The sequence below is a fragment of the Drosophila mojavensis genome, unplaced genomic scaffold, assembly GCF_018153725.1.
Source record: "Drosophila mojavensis isolate 15081-1352.22 unplaced genomic scaffold, ASM1815372v1 contig_74, whole genome shotgun sequence".
Lineage (NCBI taxonomy): Eukaryota > Metazoa > Arthropoda > Insecta > Diptera > Drosophilidae > Drosophila > Drosophila mojavensis.
The window spans coordinates 2,003,052-2,021,259 of record NW_025318899.1 but is presented as its reverse complement, the minus strand read 5'-3'; the positions used below and the strand labels follow the sequence as shown (position 1 = coordinate 2,021,259).

General features: G+C 43.1%; 8 protein-coding genes across 11 annotated transcripts; 3 read left to right on the top strand and 5 right to left on the bottom strand.

Annotated features, from left to right (window-relative positions):
• The first annotated feature begins 4 nt into the window (after positions 1-4).
• On the top strand, positions 5-975 carry LOC6586601 (guanylate kinase). The gene has a single exon (XM_002012176.4). The coding sequence runs from the start codon at positions 110-112 to the stop codon at positions 779-781; it is 672 nt and encodes a 223-aa protein (XP_002012212.1). The 5' UTR covers positions 5-109; the 3' UTR covers positions 782-975.
• LOC6586600 lies at positions 817-1,533 on the bottom strand. Its single transcript, XM_002012175.4, has 2 exons — positions 1,255-1,533; positions 817-1,169 (listed from the first exon to the last, which is right to left on the bottom strand). Exons 1-2 carry the CDS (start codon positions 1,502-1,504, stop codon positions 1,123-1,125), a joined length of 297 nt encoding a protein of 98 aa, XP_002012211.2. The 5' UTR covers positions 1,505-1,533; the 3' UTR covers positions 817-1,122.
• Positions 1,534-1,796: 263 nt separating this feature from the next.
• On the bottom strand, positions 1,797-2,551 carry LOC6586599 (NADH dehydrogenase [ubiquinone] 1 alpha subcomplex subunit 5). The gene is made up of 3 exons (XM_002012174.4): positions 2,423-2,551; positions 2,105-2,266; positions 1,797-2,042 (listed from the first exon to the last, which is right to left on the bottom strand). Exons 1-3 carry the CDS (start codon positions 2,441-2,443, stop codon positions 1,851-1,853), a joined length of 375 nt encoding a protein of 124 aa, XP_002012210.1. The 5' UTR covers positions 2,444-2,551; the 3' UTR covers positions 1,797-1,850.
• A 330-nt stretch (positions 2,552-2,881) lies between these two features.
• Positions 2,882-5,018, bottom strand: LOC6586598 (ninjurin-A). 2 transcript variants are annotated; one of them, XM_015160432.3, is made up of 4 exons: positions 4,495-5,018; positions 3,854-3,914; positions 3,275-3,567; positions 2,882-3,201 (listed from the first exon to the last, which is right to left on the bottom strand). In XM_015160432.3, exons 1-4 carry the CDS (start codon positions 4,564-4,566, stop codon positions 3,022-3,024), a joined length of 606 nt encoding a protein of 201 aa, XP_015015918.1. In that variant the 5' UTR covers positions 4,567-5,018; the 3' UTR covers positions 2,882-3,021. The 2 variants fall into 2 exon arrangements, with proteins under 2 accessions (XP_015015918.1, XP_002012209.1); XM_002012173.4 differs by having other exon boundaries at positions 3,275-3,648; positions 4,495-5,012.
• Positions 5,019-5,592: 574 nt separating this feature from the next.
• On the top strand, positions 5,593-8,594 carry LOC6586597. The gene is made up of 7 exons (XM_002012172.4): positions 5,593-5,925; positions 6,009-6,187; positions 6,256-6,390; positions 6,543-7,078; positions 7,133-7,222; positions 7,286-7,455; positions 7,640-8,594. The coding sequence occupies exons 1-7, from the start codon at positions 5,828-5,830 to the stop codon at positions 8,490-8,492; spliced, it is 2,061 nt and encodes a 686-aa protein (XP_002012208.2). The 5' UTR covers positions 5,593-5,827; the 3' UTR covers positions 8,493-8,594.
• A 363-nt stretch (positions 8,595-8,957) lies between these two features.
• On the bottom strand, positions 8,958-11,132 carry LOC6586596 (protein ST7 homolog). 3 transcript variants are annotated; one of them, XM_015160431.3, is made up of 3 exons: positions 11,032-11,132; positions 10,680-10,964; positions 8,958-10,603 (listed from the first exon to the last, which is right to left on the bottom strand). In XM_015160431.3, exons 2-3 carry the CDS (start codon positions 10,816-10,818, stop codon positions 9,150-9,152), a joined length of 1,593 nt encoding a protein of 530 aa, XP_015015917.1. In that variant the 5' UTR covers positions 10,819-10,964; positions 11,032-11,132; the 3' UTR covers positions 8,958-9,149. The 3 variants fall into 3 exon arrangements, with proteins under 3 accessions (XP_015015917.1, XP_002012207.1, XP_043865408.1); XM_002012171.4 differs by having other exon boundaries at positions 10,680-10,952; positions 11,032-11,116; XM_044009473.1 differs by having other exon boundaries at positions 10,680-11,116.
• Positions 11,133-11,231: 99 nt separating this feature from the next.
• LOC6586595 lies at positions 11,232-15,221 on the top strand. Its single transcript, XM_002012170.4, has 6 exons — positions 11,232-12,436; positions 12,490-13,001; positions 13,057-13,793; positions 13,865-14,075; positions 14,144-14,293; positions 14,357-15,221. Exons 1-6 carry the CDS (start codon positions 11,371-11,373, stop codon positions 14,504-14,506), a joined length of 2,826 nt encoding a protein of 941 aa, XP_002012206.1. The 5' UTR covers positions 11,232-11,370; the 3' UTR covers positions 14,507-15,221.
• LOC6586594 lies at positions 15,090-17,897 on the bottom strand. Its single transcript, XM_032733254.2, has 2 exons — positions 17,745-17,897; positions 15,090-17,654 (listed from the first exon to the last, which is right to left on the bottom strand). The coding sequence occupies exon 2, from the start codon at positions 17,647-17,649 to the stop codon at positions 15,325-15,327; it is 2,325 nt and encodes a 774-aa protein (XP_032589145.2). The 5' UTR covers positions 17,650-17,654; positions 17,745-17,897; the 3' UTR covers positions 15,090-15,324.
• Positions 17,898-18,208: the final 311 nt, after the last annotated feature.

The following is an 18,208-nucleotide window of genomic DNA, read 5'->3' as shown; positions in this document are numbered from 1 at the left end:
CATGCTTGCACACGCGTCCATCACTAATTGAGAGCCCAACAAAGTCGCTTAGCAACGTTGCCCATCGACGGGTTAATTTAGCCAAACTAGTTAGCTTTCGGCCGCAATTATGATAAGCTTTCTGTTCATTGTTAATCGTGCGTTCAGCAGTGCCAGCAGCACAGTGATGGCACAAGCAGCTACTGGGCCACGTCCGCTCGTGTTGTGCGGTCCTTCGGGCTCGGGCAAAAGCACATTGCTGAAACGTTTATTTGCCGAATTTCCGGATACGTTTGGCTTCAGTGTGTCGCACACCACACGCCGGCCGCGCGAAGGCGAGGAGCATGGCATCCACTACTATTTCGTGGACCGGGACGTTATGGAGCAGGCCATCGCCAATGATGAGTTCATCGAAACGGCAGAATTCACTGGCAACATGTATGGCACAAGCAAGGAGGCCGTCCGTGAGATCCAGAACCAGGGCCGCGTCTGCATATTGGACATCGAACAGAAGGGCGTGGAACAGATCAAGAAAACCGATCTCAATCCCATCTTGATCTTCAACAATCCACCGACTATCGACGAGCTTGAGCGACGTTTGCGTAAACGCAACACCGAAACGGAGGAGACGCTGGCCAAGCGGCTCAATGCGGCGCAGGTGGAAATTGAATACGGTCTGACACCAGGAAATTTCCACAAGATCATACACAATGTGGATATCGATGTTGCCTACGAGGAGTTCCGCAACTTTGTCGTCGAAGAGCTGAAGAAGCAGGAGGCGATGGGCGTGCGCTTCAATTAGTCTCAGCTCCTAATATAATATCTTCACTACAGGCATTTAAACTTACTCAATTAATCCGTATTTATTGTGTGCAATTGTTGTTGTTGTTAATCTTAAGCAGAAAATTTGTAAACAATAAAGCAAACAAGCCCAAGAGGCTTTTTGCAATTACAATTTAGTTGACGAACTCGAATACAAACGCAATCGTAGCAAAAGGTCAAAGTGTTATCAATTAAAGCAAGAATGAAAAATGTGTAGAGCCAGCACGCAATCTGTAGATATGCCATTGGGAATCATCCATTAGCCATTAGTCATTTGGTAGCAAAGCCTTTGCACATTTGTCATCCTTCCTCCTTCCTCCATCAGCTGAACACAACACGCACTCCAAGACGCCAATCCTGCTCGGAACCTTTAGTGTTTTATGGTTTAATTTTGATACGGATTGTTTTTATAATCGTGATGTAGATGGAGGCGTGCTTGATAGCTCGTGTTACCCGTTTGCAGGCTATTGACGCGATGCACCACTCGAGCGGAGCCTTCGATCTTGGTGCGGCTGTCCGCACTGCTCCACAGGCCGGCTATCGCCTCCAGTGCCAGCTCCGTTTCATCCTCCTTGTCGTCGTGCTCTGCGGATAGCGTTAAATCGATTTGACGGCGCTGACGAAAGCCAATCGATGGAGCCCCAGCCGCCAATCCAATGCCCAAGATTAGTAACAACAGCAAACAGATGTGAAGAGCTCGCATGTTGGGAATATACTGACTATGCTGGCTGGCTGTCTGATCGATTCATGCAAATCGATTAGCTTATCTCAAAGAGAGGCGAGATTGGTAGTGGCTCGACTAGCAATTGCCCTAAGTTGAACTCTAAGGAGAGCAAGGGTCGAGCATGGCTAGATCGATTCAGTTCATCATTCGCTACGATAATACTTATGCTTTCTGGAAATTATTAAACCTCCTTCTTCTGGTAGTATACCCTGAACCTCTTTACCCATTCTGAGCATGTGCATTTTACAGGGTATACAAAGCAATCTGAAGCTAGATTTCGACCTTAGCTTTTATTGCATACAATTCAAATAAATGTGTTAATTCACTAGACTTTGGGTTCAAGGATTTGTGCTGGGGGCCAGTCCCATTGCTTGGGTGGCGCTGTCTGCACCAGTTTCTCCCACGGCTTCCAGCCGAGCATTTTGCGTGCGAGAATCAATTCGTTCTCGGCCTGGACGATCAGCTCCTCCACCTGGCCGCAGCCCACAGACTTCTCCAGTGCGCTAATATCCTTGTTCTATACAGTAAACCAAATGGAATACAATAATCATTATCAAGTTGTCAACTAACTGAGCTCACCTTTGCCACAGCATCCGCGCGCTGCTTGACTATCTGCTCAGTGTATTTGCGGTAGGCAGCATCCTGTGGCATTTTGGACACAGCACGCAGAATCTTGCCGTACAGAGCGGACAGTGTGTGGTGCGGGTTGGTGGCCACGGCCAAACCGGTTAATCCAGTGGACTGTAGTAAACAAGGATTCAATTATTATAATATTCAATAGTCTTATATTGTACAATAAGCGCAGGCAATCGATGACATAACCATAACAAGTGCACCACTGGCATTTAACACAGTTGCCATAAGTATGACAACAGCTTGAACTAATTAAATATTTACCGCTTTTAATACTTTCGCCATGTTATTTACTCAAACTAAGCTGTAATTTCTCAAAATTCAGCTAAAACCAATGACAAAATATTTTGACAAAAAGTCAACAGCCAGGGCTGCTACGAAAAATATTTACTATAACAAGCAGGGCTGTTTGCAGTTGAGATCTCATTATTGTTCAAACCAGTTATCGATTGAGTGCTCGATTGTTTGGCGCGTAACTTAAAGTATTCAAAAACAAACCGACTTGTTGACTTGCGTTTACTTTCTTTTTTTTATATTAAAGCATCATACAACGAAATGACGAAAATCAATATGTATTTTTCAGCGAATCATGTTATACCAAAAGAAATAATTGCATAAACTTACTGAATAAATTGGTTTTGTTGCGATCCCTCACTTGTTTAACCAAAGTATCGATTGAAAGCTCGATAACTATGGCGCTGAATCAAAGTATTTAAGAGCAACTTAACGTTTCAGATTCATTTTGTTTTATTATCACAATAGCACTAATATATACAAGTGAGAAATATGAATTTTGAAAATGTTGCGAGTATTGGTCTAAACATACAATTTATAGAGGACAAAATTAATTCTATACTATAAGGCTACGTTGTAGTTGGCGGCGTAGCTTCGGCCACAGCAAAAGCAGATATTAAAACGTTGATAACGGTCACAATAAATATGCCGATGACTGTATAATTATTAATTTTGTTCGCACGACATATTTCGCGTTCATCCTTAATATTGTATCTGCCATTCCATATAAGGCCAACGCCGACTGCAATCTGAAACGAACACAAAGCGTCAATAAATAACCGAAATACAAATTTGGCAATATGCATATATGTATGTAGATACCTGAAATATAATGCTTAATGATATAAAAATTAAGCTGGGATAAAAGTACGGATGCTGTCGATTCGTTTCCAGAACATAACGCAGCTGATTCGCATTGGCTGAGAGCAGCGCCAGATCCATCATACCCTGAGCGAGCGTCTTCTTATGCTGATAGGCATTCACATCCGGTATGGGTGTGTCCACACCATTGATGGTCACAAAGCCGGGACCATCATAGCCTGGAAATGTAAAGCTAGGACGGCGGCCTCCATTCGGTTGGGGTAAATTGGGGCGGAAATTCTCGCCTCCATTACCTAGCAGGCCATCATCCACGCCCGAATTAAAGCCATTCGCAGAAGGACGTTCATCATCATCATCATCATCGATTTCAGGAACTGTATTGAACAGATTTGGCATTCAGTATTACGAAGTTATGGGCTGATAGATATATAGAAGCATCTTACACAATTATTTGTTACGGGCGCAAAGTTGAAAATGTTTATTTTAAAGCACAGATTGGTGAGAGAGCATTGAAATAATGAATGATTAAGTTATACTTCAGTTAGCTTTAGGTCTTAATAAATGATGTAAACTACAAACCTGCTCGGGGTATGCGCCCTTTACGTCCATCTATATCGTCCAAGCCCTCATTGTGATTAACCTTTAAATAAAAATACATACAAATAGTACAAATAATCTTAATTAAATCTCATACTTAATATTTAATGTATATAAAACTTATTATTATTTTATGGCTATGTGCAATAAATGTGACCGCGATTTTTACGCTTTGTTTACAAAGCTAATCAAATGCAAATAATTTTATATTATTTACCAAAGCTTCCGTCATAAATGCTGATAAATTCATTTCTGTATGCACCATATATGCTTATGTATTTCCCATTTAAATCTCAGCGATTCATAATTTGGTCCAGAGAGTGACTAATCAGGGTTTTTTTCCTCCACTTCTCTCTAAGCCAATATATTTCCCCAAACAATGTGTGCACTTTAATTATCAGCTAACCCTCGCTAGGCTTTATATACATACATATATACATCTATATGCATATAGTTCCTACTTGTTATTCTAATATACATACATATGTATATTTGATTGATGTTTCAGTTGCCAAGTCAAAAAATAATGTAAACAATTTATACGCTGCTTTCCCGCGCTTTGTTAGTGTTAATACCAATTTTTGCTATTGGTATGCAAATATAAAAGCCGGATAAAAACTTACTTGATTTTTAGCTGGTGTTTTCGGATTGGCTACTGAGTCCATCTCAAGCGTTATCTGCTGTAGATTGCTCATTTTTACAATTGATGAGCGTCTTCAATTGAGATCGGCAAGAATTTTAACGATGAACGTTTTTCTTTGTTTGTTTTATCCGTTTATGCTGCTTCTGCGTGTTTCTGCGCGAATACAAATGATACAAATCGCTTCGAGCGAAAATTCGCGAGCGCTTTACAACCGCCTCGTATGCTATTGGCTAAACAACTGTTCGGACAGAGAGATAGACTTTCGGTACATAGCCCCATCTCAAAGCAAGGCGAATTCGCTGCATTACACGATTATTCACTCGCTCCAATCTCTCTCTCACACTCTCTTGAAGCGGTACCTGTTTAATGTCCAGTTGTGATTAATTTGCTCGCTCCCTCCCTCTCACTCTATTTCTCACTTCATATATTGGATTTTTAAAAACTGTAATTCTCTCCCGATTCTTGAATGGTACTTGATTGCGGGAAAAAGCTCTCTCGCCGCCGAACATGCTAAAGGCATGCCGACGCACGCCACACCAGGGGAAATTCTACTTTTATAATGGCAATCTATAGTATATGAACGATTTCTGAGAACCAAAAAATGTATGTACATAAGTGCATTAATGCAAGTTATTTGCGTGCAGTTATAGATTTTAGTAAGATATAGATAATTCAGGGAAATAATAGAAATTTGGGGAAATGTCTGGGCTAAAATGAATATGAACTTAGTCATTCATGGGGGCGACCGAGCGTCAGAGTCGTTGCCAAAAGAAATTAATGCCAAGTTCAACGTCACAGAATCAAAGAAAGACCGTCCAAAATATAAACATGATTTGTGGTATTTTTGGCTACGTCAAAAACCGGTCTGGAAATGTTATGATTGTACATACATACATACGTGTATATTTATCTATATGTTATTAATGTATCTTGTGTGCATTTTTGTACTTATATTTGCATGCAGAAAGTGCGTCTATAGAGTGCCGAGATGTGTATGTATATAAATGCCAAAAACAGTTTACTTTATTTCCTGTTTAATTTTATTTACATATATAGATAAACATGCAGCTTTAACGGATGTTTCAATTCAACTTATTCGATAAGTGCCATGAGTCTAAGCTGTTCTATGCAAACATCGATTACAAACTAATCACAACACTGCGTATTGATCATATTTTCGGTTCGAATGCCATCGCTAACAATTCATTCACATGAAAAATGACGTGATCGCCGAAATATAAGCAGGTGCTTCCCAGAGAAACACCTCATTCCCGGTTAAATCTTCGCAAGTAGCAGTTGTGGTAGACGCAATAATGGCAGGACAAGCTTCAAATAATAAGCGCACCATACGTGAGGTGCAGCAAACCTTTGCCGAATCCCTAGGATATGCCAATGAAATTATTTGGGACCTGTAAGTAGTGCGCAATTAGGTTTCTAATTGTGTGTGGAAACGCAATACGCTTATCGCTAATATGCCGTTTGCAATTTTCAAAGCTTATCCGCCAACCAGGCACATATTTTGAAGGTCAAAATCGAGAATTTAATACAGGATCCCGTTGTGCCGGCCGGACTGAATGCAGGGGAGAGAGAAAAAGCGAAAGCTAAGATAGAAAAACAAAAAGCTGCCAATAAAGATATGCGCGAGACTTTTTTCAATGCCATTTGGTCGCAGCGTAAGTGTTCGCCTCTCGATAGGGATAGGGATAGAGTGCATCCTTGATATGTCTGTTTGTCATTGCAGGTAAATACAGCAATCGGCAGTCGCTCACGTCCATCTTCTATGTCATGGTTGCCACCGATGAAACGGACCACACGAAAGCAGCAAGTGCTACAGAATGGTCCTGTCATCCCGTTGTTCGTGTACGACGTTGCATTTGTAAGTTGAAAAAAATGAGGAGTCTCTGAGACGCACGCTTGATCGATGACTCAACATCCACGTTGTGTGACCTAACTGAATGGCAATTTGATTCAGCTCATACAAATGTACTTGTTCGATTTCCGGCCTAATTTATAATCTTATGATTGCAGCAATCAGCGAAGATAGCACAAATAGCTCCGATTGCTGCATGGTCTTTGTGGATGATCTGGGTCGGGTGTATCAGAACTGGATGGCCTATGTGGAGAGTAATGAGTTGCCCAAGGGTATCATGGTTGCGCCACGACGAGGTGTCTACAATCTGATCAATAATGTGGTTCAGTTGGAGACATGGCTAACGCCCGTCGCAACTACCAAGAGAAAGGTGCTCAATGCCATGGATACGACGACGGCTGTCACTGGCTTGGCAGCAGCTAGTGTGCCATTGTTGGGCTTACTGGCTGTGCCTATCGCTGGCCCAGTTATGGCCGCCGCCGGGTTCGCGGCTCTAGCCTGTGGCGGCTATGGGCTGGGTCGGTCAGCCTCCCAGCTGGTTGATCGCGGCACCCACGAACAATCGATCAGCATAACCGATCGTACGGCCCGCAATCACTGGCTGGGCGTAGGAGGTGGCACTGTGGCCTTGGGTGCAGCAGGCGCGACAACCTTGCTGACTGCTGCAACTAATGCGGGCAGGGAAGTGGGAGCCGTAAGTATTTCAAATAGCATACCTAAACAGCTGGGTAATTGCCTTGCTTCACAGATCACCCAGCTGACGGTCAACGGCATGAACATCTCCAGCATTATGATATCAGGCACGGGCTTGGCCAACGGCATAGTCGATCTAGTCTTGGTTAGACATTCAATTGATTTCGCTCATACTTGTTTTATATAATGTCTTTACAAATTCCCGCAGAAATATATGGATGGCGACGATATCTCTGCCATGGACGCTCTGCAGCTGTCTGCCTCGCTGGTACTGTTCACACATAGTGTCTACAACTTCAAGCTCGCGTCGACCATAATCAATGAGACGACCAATAATAGAATTGCCACTTATCGCGAGACGCTGAGCAATCGACAGAGGTACATATATTATCTTAACTGATATTCTAACTTCTAATCTTTCTATCGCATTTAAAGCAATTACCTAATAGGCAATCTAATCTAATCTAATGTATAATCTAATATGATATACGATTTACAATGTGAAAAGGGAATTCCCCTTTATTTAAAAAATTTGAAATTGTATCAAATCTCTCCATTGCAGGCGTATGTTTGACAAATTGTCGAAGGAGACGATTCGCACGCGCGGCGCTTCAACGGGCAAGCTGGACATCATTCGCAATGTGAACGAGATGCCCTCACGCAAGGAGTTCAATGATCTCTACAAGATCAATAAGCAGTTGAACCAGAAAGGCATTCGACCCACCTTCGCTGCAGATGGCCCGGGATTGATATTGAACAACGAGGTGAAAACCAGTGGAGCCGAACTGCGAGCGAACTTGCAGCACAATAAGGGACCCGATGTGCTTGGCAAGGTGAGTCAGCCAATTCCAGAGAGTCACAAAGTGAATGGAGTGCGATCTACGCCGGCCGCAGCTTTTAGAAGTGATGCCTGGCTAAGCGCACCAACAAATCCAACGCTCGCCAATCAATTGGACCGAACCCACAGCAATTATGGCGAAGGCATTGATATATTGAGACTCAGCAGTCTGGTGTGCAATGGCGTCATGATAGCCCTTTCCAGCTATGGATCCTCGATATTCGAACATATTGTGAATGCGGAGAGCTTCGAAACTGCTCTGCTCTCCTTGGCGGACGTTCTGCCAGAGGATGTAATGAAATTCGTACTGAATATGACAGAAATATTCATGCAAGATATGTGGCAAGATCTATATAATGTACTGCATTTCTATCTGCCCAGCGAAACGGTGCTCTATCACATTGGTAAAAGAGTTTTGGACAATTACAGCGGGTATACGATTACGCAGCTGCATGACAAAGTTTCCGATATATTGGCCGGTGTTCGCAAATACTTTTTGTCACTAAATCCGAATAGTAATGAATCGCGCCAGAAGTGTGATGTCTGCCCGGGCTACTATAGCATATGCGATCTATAAACTGGGCACAAAGCGAAAGAAACCAAGGCACAAAGAGCTTAACACAAATTAAAGTAACACAAATTAAATTTGTAAATAAATATTCAAATATTCAATTTTGTATTTGCTTTTGTTATCTTGTTAAATGTAAAACTAATGGTATAAAATAAAAACTTAAGAAGAGGAAAATACAAAGCACACACAGTACATCAGCTAATAATGAGGTGCATGCTATGTACATGCTCTACTGGATGGATTGCTGTCGAAAATGTTGATACGATCTCTGAACTAACAGATATATATATATATATCTGTATGTATACCTTGTATAGCTATAGGAACGAGTTTTCATGAAAGAGCTGAGCATTCATTCATATTTGTTTTATTATTTTGCACGAAACACAGACAAAGATCCAAAATATATATGTATATATATATATATATAGGTATATATATATATATGTTTATAAGTATGTATATGCATGTTTTTGTTTTTGTAGTTGAGTTAATTTGTTTTGGGGCAAAACTTTGGATGCCTAATCCTTGTAATGCCCTATTTTATTTTGAGTGGGAAGTGTGTGTGGTCGGTGTAAGTATATGTGTAAGTGTGTCTGTGTGTAAATGTCGAGAGAGCGGGTGTGTGTGTGTGTGTGCGTTGTGGCTTTCGTTTTAGCTAAATTAAACACGCGACAATTGCTGGAGCAAGTTGCACGGCCAGAATGCCTCGATGCGCTCCTTGAGCAACTGTATCGGATACAATATCCAGGTAAGTACGGTCTGTGCCAGCAGCCCCATTGGCTCCGGGTACTGGTGCGTGAGCAGGGCTAATAGAGCCGTGAATGAGCAGAGACCAGCCGTGAACAGGATGAAGAAGGGTAATTCCTTTTTCGGGTAGACGGAGACCTCATGGAAGGCCGGCAGCAGCTCACGATCGGCGCACTCGGTGCACGTCGGATATGGATAGAAAAGATGTCCGCGCTCCAATGGATGCGGCAGCATACGGAATGTGCCCTCCCAGGTGCAATGCAACAGATTCAATGCCCCCTCCACCTGTTTCCAGTGCTTCAAATGGAAGAACGCATACGCCAAGGCCTCCGAGTCGCCACGCTTCAATATATGCTCCGGCGGCAGTATCAATGGCTTTGTCTCCAGCAAATATTTGGGCACATGCGGATTGAATTCAACCGCACGATGTATGGCTTCGACGGCGCTCATCTCAGCCGGACTCAGGCCACGCTTCGATGCAATATCGGGTGAGAATTTATCAGCAACGGCGCGCGCCTTAAGCAATGCGGCTGTATAACAAATTGTCGCTGATTTGGGCAGCGAAATATCATCGTACTTGGCAAGGATCGTTTGGCAATCGGCGTATGCCTGCATCTCGAGCAGTGTCTCAATCAAGTTCTCATGTATGTTCAGCACACTCATGATCGAGGGTATCTCCTTTGTTAGATCGCGAAACATTTTGGCCGCCTCCTTCAGTTTTCCCAGCTTTCGGGCGCACATGGCCAGGCGACGCTTGATATAGATCAACACATTCGTATCCCTGCGATGCATACCATCCGCTATGGAGCCCTGGTGCTGTGTCGCCTGCGACTTCCTATAATTAATTTCGGCTACTTTGAGTGCTGTCTTGAGTATCTTCTCCGCCTCCAATATGGTCATAGCCTCCTCCTCGGCTAGGAGTATGTAGGCCGGTGCACATTCCGCGTTTATTTCAAGCGCATTATGTGCCGACTTGATGCGCTGCATGGGATTGCGTTCACGCCACGCCGTCTGCATTATTTCATACTCCTCTTTGCCAGCATCGCCCTCGCAAGTGAAGAACGTCTGATGATCCTGGGCACTCAGATTCATGTCATAGTATGTCAATGGCTCCTTGCTGGTGGCCCAAAAGAAGCGTTGGTACTCAGCGCCACGGAAGAGATTCAATGGATTGCGCCACACTTTGCACTCAGGTGTGCCCGAGCTGTTGCCCGAATTGGAATTGGCTCCAGAACCACCTGCCCCACCATTTGAGCCACAACCACCATTGCTGCTGCTGCTGGAACCACTGCTGCTGCTGCTGCCATTATCCGATTGCGCATCATTGCCATTAATCCAGGGGCTGATGTGATTGATCGATACTTGCTCTAAAAAATAAAAAATTTTCCAATTTTTTCAAAAATTCTACAATTTAAAGAAGAAGAAAAAACAAGAAAAACTTACCTATGAACGAGGTGCCGTATTTGCGAAAATACCACCATTCGAAAATAAGTATTAGGCCTGATATAAGGCTAGAAGTGCCAGTTAGTGCCACATAAAACTTTGGCGTCAATGTGCTCAAGAACATTGAGGAGTCCCACATCCTTTCGTCCGTCTTGCCAGCAAAAATTTGGGACACAATTTTTGTATATTTTGCCGTTTAGCTTTTGGCTGTTGTTGTTGTTGTTGCTATTGTCGCCGCCACGATCGAGCGGTTTGCAGTGTTTGTCGCTAATGCTTAAAGAATTTCTACTCAGTTGATGTTGTCTATGTTTCTTTTCTTATTTAAACAGCGCGTGAAAATAAACAAATTTACCCCTCTTATCAATCAGCGTTTATCCTGGCTGCAGATGAGATTTTTTTCTATAAAGTATTCATCGGAGTGGTGTGGGGGGTAGCGACTAGAGCTGTCAAAATCATCGTTGTCAACTATCGATATGGATATTTCACTGCTAGTATTTTCTTTAAAAGAGTGACCAAATTTTTCGATACATTTCCTGTATATCGCATATATTTGTTAATGGTAAATTCATCACTATAAAATGGCCGCTGTTGCAGCAAGTGCATGAAAAACTGCGAATAATAAAAACTTGCTCAAGTGCATAGGAATTTAAAAACGTAACTACATTAACAGATAAATAACAGCACTTGGGATATGGCCGAAGTTAATGACACAGATTTAGATGTCCAGCAAAAGCAAAATGTGGCAACAGCATCAGAAACAAACAGCATAGTAAAGGAAGAAGAAGCAGAAGCAGAAAAAGCGGTCGCATCAGAATCCAAACATGAAGAAAAGAAAATTTTGAGTGACGATGGTGGGACAAAAGCCGATAAGCTTGATGAGTTGAACTCATTGGAGCAGGAAATAGCGAAAATGCACAACATACAACATTGCACAGAATCAGGCCAAGATGAAGAGAAGAAGACAGAAGGGAACGCTGAAGCGGGCAGCAAATCAGAAAATATCACCGGAAGCAGCCAAGACGGACAACTTAAAGATGATCTAGGAAAGGCTAAACGTTGCACTCCTGTTATCAAAGCGCATGCCAACGAGGAGTCAGAGCCAGCAACGACATTGGAGGAAGTTGATCTGATTGCTTTGCTAAAGGGCACCGATCAGGAGCAGGAGCAAGAGCAAACAGATGAGCCACAAAAGGCCAGCATTGAGCTGGCGTTAGCTGAACTGGATAATGTCGGTGTTACGATCGAGGGTGAGGGGCAATATGAGATCATGGAAATCGATGATGGAGACAATGTTAGTGGGCCCAGTCCTGAGTTATTGTCAACTGCAAAAAGCAGTGCAAGTGCCTTGAAATCCAACTCAAAATTTGCTGTGGGTAAGACTAAACTGTCTCCGGAGCAAGCCAGAGCTGTGGCACTGGAGCAAATGGCCGATCTGAAGGCTAATAAAATGCGTCGCAAAGAGTTGACAAACAACAAGCAAAAAGAGCAACAGCAGCAAAAGCCCCAAGATATAATCAGTTCGCTGAATGATGATTGGAACGAGTATGATAGTAGCAGCGAAACAGCGTCCAACTCCAATGCAGTTACCAACGAAATGCCTGCCTCAAAGAAGCCGCTCGTCAAGAAGGCCAAATCAACAATAGAGGTGCCTCATATGCTGGGCAGTGTAAAGGTAATGCTGAAATCCGTTCAGCCAAGAAGCCTGGAAAAGCCAAAACCACCTGCAGAGCAGCCCATCATCAATGCAGAACCCACAGGTAAGACTTTTCTATATAAAAAGGTTATGGCAATTAATCGAATATGTTTTTAGGTTTCAAACGAACGCGTATTATAAAACGTAAAATTATATGGGATCCAGATGTGCCTGAAACGCAAAAGTCCTTTGCGCAGTATGCAAGTCCAAAGCCCAATCAGAATGCAACAGCAAATGTACAAACAACTATATCAACCGTAACAACTACAAGTACAACAACAGCAGCAATTGCGAAAGCAAGCAATATGGAAGTCGTGTCAAAAAAGGCACGACCTTCAACACCGAAAGAGCCGCCGAAGGTGTCTGCTAAGCGTTCCGTTACACCCGCCAAATTGGCCGAATCGAATGTCGTTTCGCCACCCAAACGTCGCTCACAAACACCGAATGTGCCCAATGGGGCAGGCAGCCAGGCCAAGAAGAAGAAAGTAAGCGAAATTGATCGACTGATGGGCGATGAGGGCGCCGCCAATATGATGCAAGCTGTAGAGCGTGAGCAGCGAGAGCTAAGCGGCGGCGAGTCAGCCAACAAACCGCTGATGCGCAAGCGATCGCTGACACTAACTGGCAGAGTAAGTTGTAGAAATTGCATAAGTTTATTCAGTATTTTAAAACATTCCTTTGCAGCTACAAAAAGCAGCAAATGCAACTGCAACTGCAGTTGAGCCTACGAGCACGCCCACGCCCACTAAAAAGGAAACCCCACCTAAAGCCGGAAAGCGAAAAGAGACGGGCAATAACTCAGCTGCCGTTGAAGCCGTCTTCACAAAGGCAGCAAAGCCACGTCCATCCGACTCCTGGGATTATGTGTACAAGCAACGTGCCAGCGAGGAATCCATGATAATGCGCCGACGCTCTAATAGCTCGTACTCCAGCAATGCCTCTGCAAATCGCTCATCATTGGATAATAAGCCCGCCACAGTGGCTAATTTATCAGACGATGCGTCCGATGCAGCAACAGTGGATCCGTCGTTTATATTCCTGAAGCCAGAGAATAAAGCGAACCAAAGAAGCGATGGCGCAGCCGCACCCCAAACGCTGGCTAATGATCTTAAAAAGGGAACATTGCAGGCGAAGGAGCTGAAGACGGCCAAAGTGGAGCTGGTGACGTTGCACAAGCTGGAGAAGGTTACTCAACTGGTGATCAATACGCAGATGAGCAAATCGGGCTTCACATACAAAGTGCAATTGTTGCAAAAGCTCAACGAAATACTAAACAAATTGGCCAAAAGCAACGATTGCAATACAGTGCTGCTCAGTGTGCAGGGTCAGCAATTCTGTCAGGGAATCGATTGCCAGGAGCTGCTGGCTGCCACGCTTGAGAAGCGTAAAAATAATGCCACACAATTGGCATTGGTTTTAAAGTGAGTTGCAGATTATTCGAACTATATATTCTACCTACACATATTGTAATATCTAATTTATCTTCCAATAGAACATATCTCCGCACTTTGGCTACATTCCCTAAGCCTTTGATCGCTGGCATTGTCGGCAACCTGAAGAATTTGGGCGTCATGCAATTGCCATTGTTCGACTATGTTTTGGCAGCCGACGATTGTTGCTTTGAGACGAACTACGCAAAGCTAGGACAGCTGCCGGAGGGCTATGCCTTCTGGCACAAACACCAAAAGATCGCCACACAAGTTGTAGGTCTTAATATATAATTGTTATTTAATTTTCTTTGTTAATTGTATTTTTCTATTTGTATTTCCAGCAAACGCGTTTGTTTTTGCTGGGCGAGCGTTTGCACATGTCGGACGTGATTGATTCACCGAGCAGTTTTATTGATAAAACCTGCAAATCGCGAAGCGTAAACGAAGAGGCTCTGGCAGTGGCTAAACTCATTTCCAACACCACAGCAGAGGTGGGTGAAGGCACCTGAATCATTATGAATACATATTTGAATAATTTTCATCTACTCTTACAGCACTATCGCTCACTCAAGAAGCTAAACCAAACGGCTAATACGGCGTCTCTGCAACGGCTCGAAGCTGAGTTTAAGATCATAACTGAGCAATGGTTATCGGCCAATTTTCAGGCCAACTACAAACGTTATGTTAATGATGTGGAATTCTAAGATTGTTGTTAAGCTCCCCTCAGGCTACCTATCAAAGGGTAGTATGTTCTTTTAGAAAAAATACAGAAAAAAAAAAACACAAAAATGAACAGTAAATAAAACCTGCGAAATTTCGTAACTAGTTAAATTTAGATCCAACATAACTCTCTATTCTGATTAGGTTACGAAATATGTAAACTGCATCGTAATTGTAAATGAATTAATAATTGTCTTGAGCTCAAATCGACTATTATCGATTTGGGGCCTCATTTGACTCATAAGAAATTTTATATTATTACTTTTTAGTCTTTTGACATGTAATTTTCTTTGATTATTAAGTAAATTTTTCAATTTATTTTGATATTCGAATCAATAGTGAATATTTTTTCTAATATATTTTGATTTTATTATATGTAGGATCTTCATGTACATATTTTATTTTTAAGATATCGTGTATTTTGTTTCCCATCTATACAGTCTCATAAACACTCCGATAGTTATAGAACTTTATCATCATCGATCCACTTCTATTCCATATTTTTTAATAATTCTGAGTATCTTTCTTATTGCCTGCATAATATTTTCATTTATACCAATTTAAAAATTGCTATTGCCATCGAGTGCTTTATTTGAGACTAGAAAAGTTTGACTATTTTATATAATTATTATTATAGTATAGTACAATTATTAATTGTTAATTATAAACGTTATGTTGTCAATGCAACTAGCAATTTAACTACTAAGAAGTACTGAATCTCTTGTGGCTAATGTAGTGAATTTTAAATGCACATCTCCTCCAGCTGCTGCTGCTGCTGCTCCTCCTTCCGTTCGACCTCCACCTAGTTCAGTTTATCCTGCTCGTAATAGGCAGGCAGCTCGGACTGGATGCGTAGCAATCGCACATAGCTGATCAGTTTATAGTCAGTGTACGGATATTCGCTGGGCTTCACAAACGTGGACATGTAGGAGACCAATTCCTGCGAGCCATCCGTATCGAGATCTGCGATCAACATGGAGTTCTCTTGATTGAGCAAGTCGGGTTGACAGATCATTTCGTTGCGATCGCTGCGACAGAACTGGATGATGTTGCTCTGTGAGGTGTTCTCGATGCGCGTATCGGCGCCAATGAATAATACCAATATAACTGTTTCCGTTATCATCTGCATTTTATAGTTCTTCATCAGGCCGGCAACGGGTTTGCTCTGATTTCGAAACGTTTCACGTTTTTGAATCGGATGGAACAGATCGAATTCCTCATGCTCGGCGGGAAATTGATGAGTGAGTGAATCCCTTTTAAGCCGTTGTTGCTGCTGCTGTTGCTGCTTCTTTTGCTGCTGCTGCTGCTGTTGTTGTTGTTGCTGTTGGGTCTTCGAGTATATCTTATCCTTGTTCTTCTCCTTTTCCTTTATGCTGTTCAAATTTTTGGAGCTACTGCTACTGCTGCTGTTGGTGTAGTTGTTCATCTTGTCCACGCTGTTGCTGTTGCTGTTGCTCGCCGGCGGTGGTTTTGCCTTGACTACGCTGATCCACTTCCAGAACTTGATGACAAAGCCAGACATCTTTGACTTGCTGTTCTTGAAGTGCCACTGAGCTGGCGCCATGCCGTACATTGCGTTCTCCGTTTGATTGTACAGCATATGCCGACGACCATCGCGCATTTCGCTCAGCTGCAATGTGACATTGCAGTCGGGGCATTTGCCACGATTCTCGAGGATCAGCTCCCTGCCACTGAGCAGATAAACATTGCGCTGTGTATCCATTTGCTTGCGATGCTGAGCAATCTTGGAGGCGGGCGTCAGACGTCGACCCATCAGCGATTTGTTAGTGATGAGCGCATAGAGCTCGGCGAGGCTCTTGAAGCGCTGCTGAGGCTGCTGATCTGTGCTGGAGGTGCAGCTGTAGCTGATGTTGTTGTTGACGTTCAGCTGCAGACGGCTGAGCTTCTGGCAGTCGTGTATGCGAAAGCCCTCGCCGATGGGTCGACCTCGACGACCTGACAGCAGGCGCAGCACGTTGCGTGCCTCGAGTTGTTGTTGCGTTTGCTTTGGCTGTTGCTGCTGGATAAGCGTCTTGGTGCGCTGCTCTAGCGAGAGACTGGATATCAGCAATATATCCAACACGCCATCGCCATCAATATCGGGCAGTATGAGTGGAAAGTCGTATGCATTTAGCTTCTGTGCAGCATGATCCTTGAAGCGCCAGTGCCATTCGCCGCTTCCCGAATTAATAACACCCACTTCGCCGTACTCTTCGATGACCAAGCAATCCGGCTTACCATTGAGGTCCACGTCGAGTAAGGTGCAGTCAATGGCCACGGGCTCATCTACTGTCTCATCGTACCATGCTACAGCGCCGGAGCTGCCAATCAGTGAGATTATGCCATTGCGTTTATGATTGTTGGGACGAGAATCCGGAAAGAAGACATCGCCACGATATAGAAATATCAAATTGTTCTCCCAAGCACGTAAACCAGCGACGACATTTACTCCTCCTCTCAGCTCGATCTTGGTATAGTTCTTAAACCAATTGCGGGTCTTTTGACGATCCACGGGCGCTGGACAAGCTCCAGTGCCATCTGCTGGGCCACAGGGAACGATCCAAACGAAGCCAACCACAGCGAACAGGCAGAGCAGCAGCGAGGCTATAAAGCAGCAACGTCTCTTCGTGGACATGGGCGACCGCTTCAATTCTGATTGATCCGATTGATGACCCAATATGGCGACATTATCCGCATTCGTTTCGTATTCGGCACCAAAATTGGAGAACTCAACGCCCACATTGCTGCCGGCATTGCTACCCAAATCACTGAGCATAACTGAGCGAAATGTGTTTTGCATATTGGTGGTGTAGCTGCTGCAGTTGGTGTTGTTAAATTGTTGTTGTTGCTGCTGTCTTTGTTGATGCTGCTGCTGCTGTTGCTTCGATTGTGTATGTGACGTCTTTAAAGCTAATGTATTAGGTGGTATTCGAATTCGATTGCGTTGTTGTTGCAGTTGCGATTGTTGCTGTTGCAGTTGCAATTGTTGCTGGTGTAGCTGATGCTGGAGTCGATGCTTATTAGCGTTATGTATTTCAATTTCTTCATCGGATTCAGAATCGGTCATTGCCTGACTTAGCGGCGTGTAGATACCTTGATGATTGGGCAGTGAATCCGTGTGCAGCATTTTAGCTAAATGCGAGAAAAATCAATAAACCAATATACGAGTTAAACGGCGCATTCGAAATATGCTCCGACTGTTTGACATCTACAGCAACTAACCTTAGTTTGACGGCACAAGCAATTGCTGTTCACTTGCATCATCCACATAGCTAATGTTTTTAGCTTGTATAAATATTTTTAAAAGGAATAAGAACGTTGAAGTTAGCGCGTTTCGTTGACAATCAAATAAGAGTGTTGTAAGCTTTTAATTTGCAGCTGTTATCGATTGGTACAAACGATATAAAGTTTTAGTATTTTTTAAGCTTGAACTTCTATAGCTTAAGTCTGCCAAGCAAATGTGAATATTAATTATTTTGGCTTTTAATCATAATATTACTCAAAGTGATATTTTATAATTCATTTATATTTATTTAAGTCGATTTATTTACTTAAGTGCAATATTATAATACATATCCGTTGGAAGTTTTGTTTAAGAGTGTCTGTAAGTTTAAGCTGTTTCTGTGTTATCGATAGCACTGCCTGACATAAGTGTAAGTGTTTCGGTATTTTTGTTTAATCATCTG

What these genes read in the sequence shown, in the direction of transcription:
- LOC6586601 (XM_002012176.4), top strand. Translation starts at nt 110, where the DNA reads ATGATAAGCTTTCTGTTCATTGTTAATCGTGCGTTCAGCAGTGCCAGC.
- LOC6586600 (XM_002012175.4), bottom strand. Translation starts at nt 1,504, where the DNA reads ATGCGAGCTCTTCACATCTGTTTGCTGTTGTTACTAATCTTGGGCATT. An exon ending in CGTCAATAGCCTGCAAACGG is followed by an intron (nt 1,170 to 1,254) that starts GTAACACGAGCT and finishes AAAACACTAAAG; the next exon opens with GTTCCGAGCAGGATTGGCGT.
- LOC6586599 (XM_002012174.4), bottom strand. Translation starts at nt 2,443, where the DNA reads ATGGCGAAAGTATTAAAAGCG. An exon ending in TGGCGAAAGTATTAAAAGCG is followed by an intron (nt 2,267 to 2,422) that starts GTAAATATTTAA and finishes TGTTTACTACAG; the next exon opens with TCCACTGGATTAACCGGTTT. An exon ending in GCGCGGATGCTGTGGCAAAG is followed by an intron (nt 2,043 to 2,104) that starts GTGAGCTCAGTT and finishes TTTACTGTATAG; the next exon opens with AACAAGGATATTAGCGCACT.
- LOC6586598 (XM_002012173.4), bottom strand. Translation starts at nt 4,566, where the DNA reads ATGAGCAATCTACAGCAGATAACGCTTGAGATGGACTCAGTAGCCAAT. An exon ending in AGGGCGCATACCCCGAGCAG is followed by an intron (nt 3,649 to 3,853) that starts GTTTGTAGTTTA and finishes TGTTCAATACAG; the next exon opens with TTCCTGAAATCGATGATGAT. An exon ending in CATTAAGCATTATATTTCAG is followed by an intron (nt 3,202 to 3,274) that starts GTATCTACATAC and finishes TGTTCGTTTCAG; the next exon opens with ATTGCAGTCGGCGTTGGCCT.
- LOC6586597 (XM_002012172.4), top strand. Translation starts at nt 5,828, where the DNA reads ATGGCAGGACAAGCTTCAAATAATAAGCGCACCATACGTGAGGTGCAG. An exon ending in TCGTGTACGACGTTGCATTT is followed by an intron (nt 6,391 to 6,542) that starts GTAAGTTGAAAA and finishes TTATGATTGCAG; the next exon opens with CAATCAGCGAAGATAGCACA. An exon ending in CGGGCAGGGAAGTGGGAGCC is followed by an intron (nt 7,079 to 7,132) that starts GTAAGTATTTCA and finishes CTTGCTTCACAG; the next exon opens with ATCACCCAGCTGACGGTCAA.
- LOC6586596 (XM_015160431.3), bottom strand. Translation starts at nt 10,818, where the DNA reads ATGTGGGACTCCTCAATGTTCTTGAGCACATTGACGCCAAAGTTTTAT. An exon ending in ATACGGCACCTCGTTCATAG is followed by an intron (nt 10,604 to 10,679) that starts GTAAGTTTTTCT and finishes TTTATTTTTTAG; the next exon opens with AGCAAGTATCGATCAATCAC.
- LOC6586595 (XM_002012170.4), top strand. Translation starts at nt 11,371, where the DNA reads ATGGCCGAAGTTAATGACACAGATTTAGATGTCCAGCAAAAGCAAAAT. An exon ending in CGCTGACACTAACTGGCAGA is followed by an intron (nt 13,002 to 13,056) that starts GTAAGTTGTAGA and finishes ATTCCTTTGCAG; the next exon opens with CTACAAAAAGCAGCAAATGC. An exon ending in TTTCCAACACCACAGCAGAG is followed by an intron (nt 14,294 to 14,356) that starts GTGGGTGAAGGC and finishes CTACTCTTACAG; the next exon opens with CACTATCGCTCACTCAAGAA.
- LOC6586594 (XM_032733254.2), bottom strand. Translation starts at nt 17,649, where the DNA reads ATGCTGCACACGGATTCACTGCCCAATCATCAAGGTATCTACACGCCG.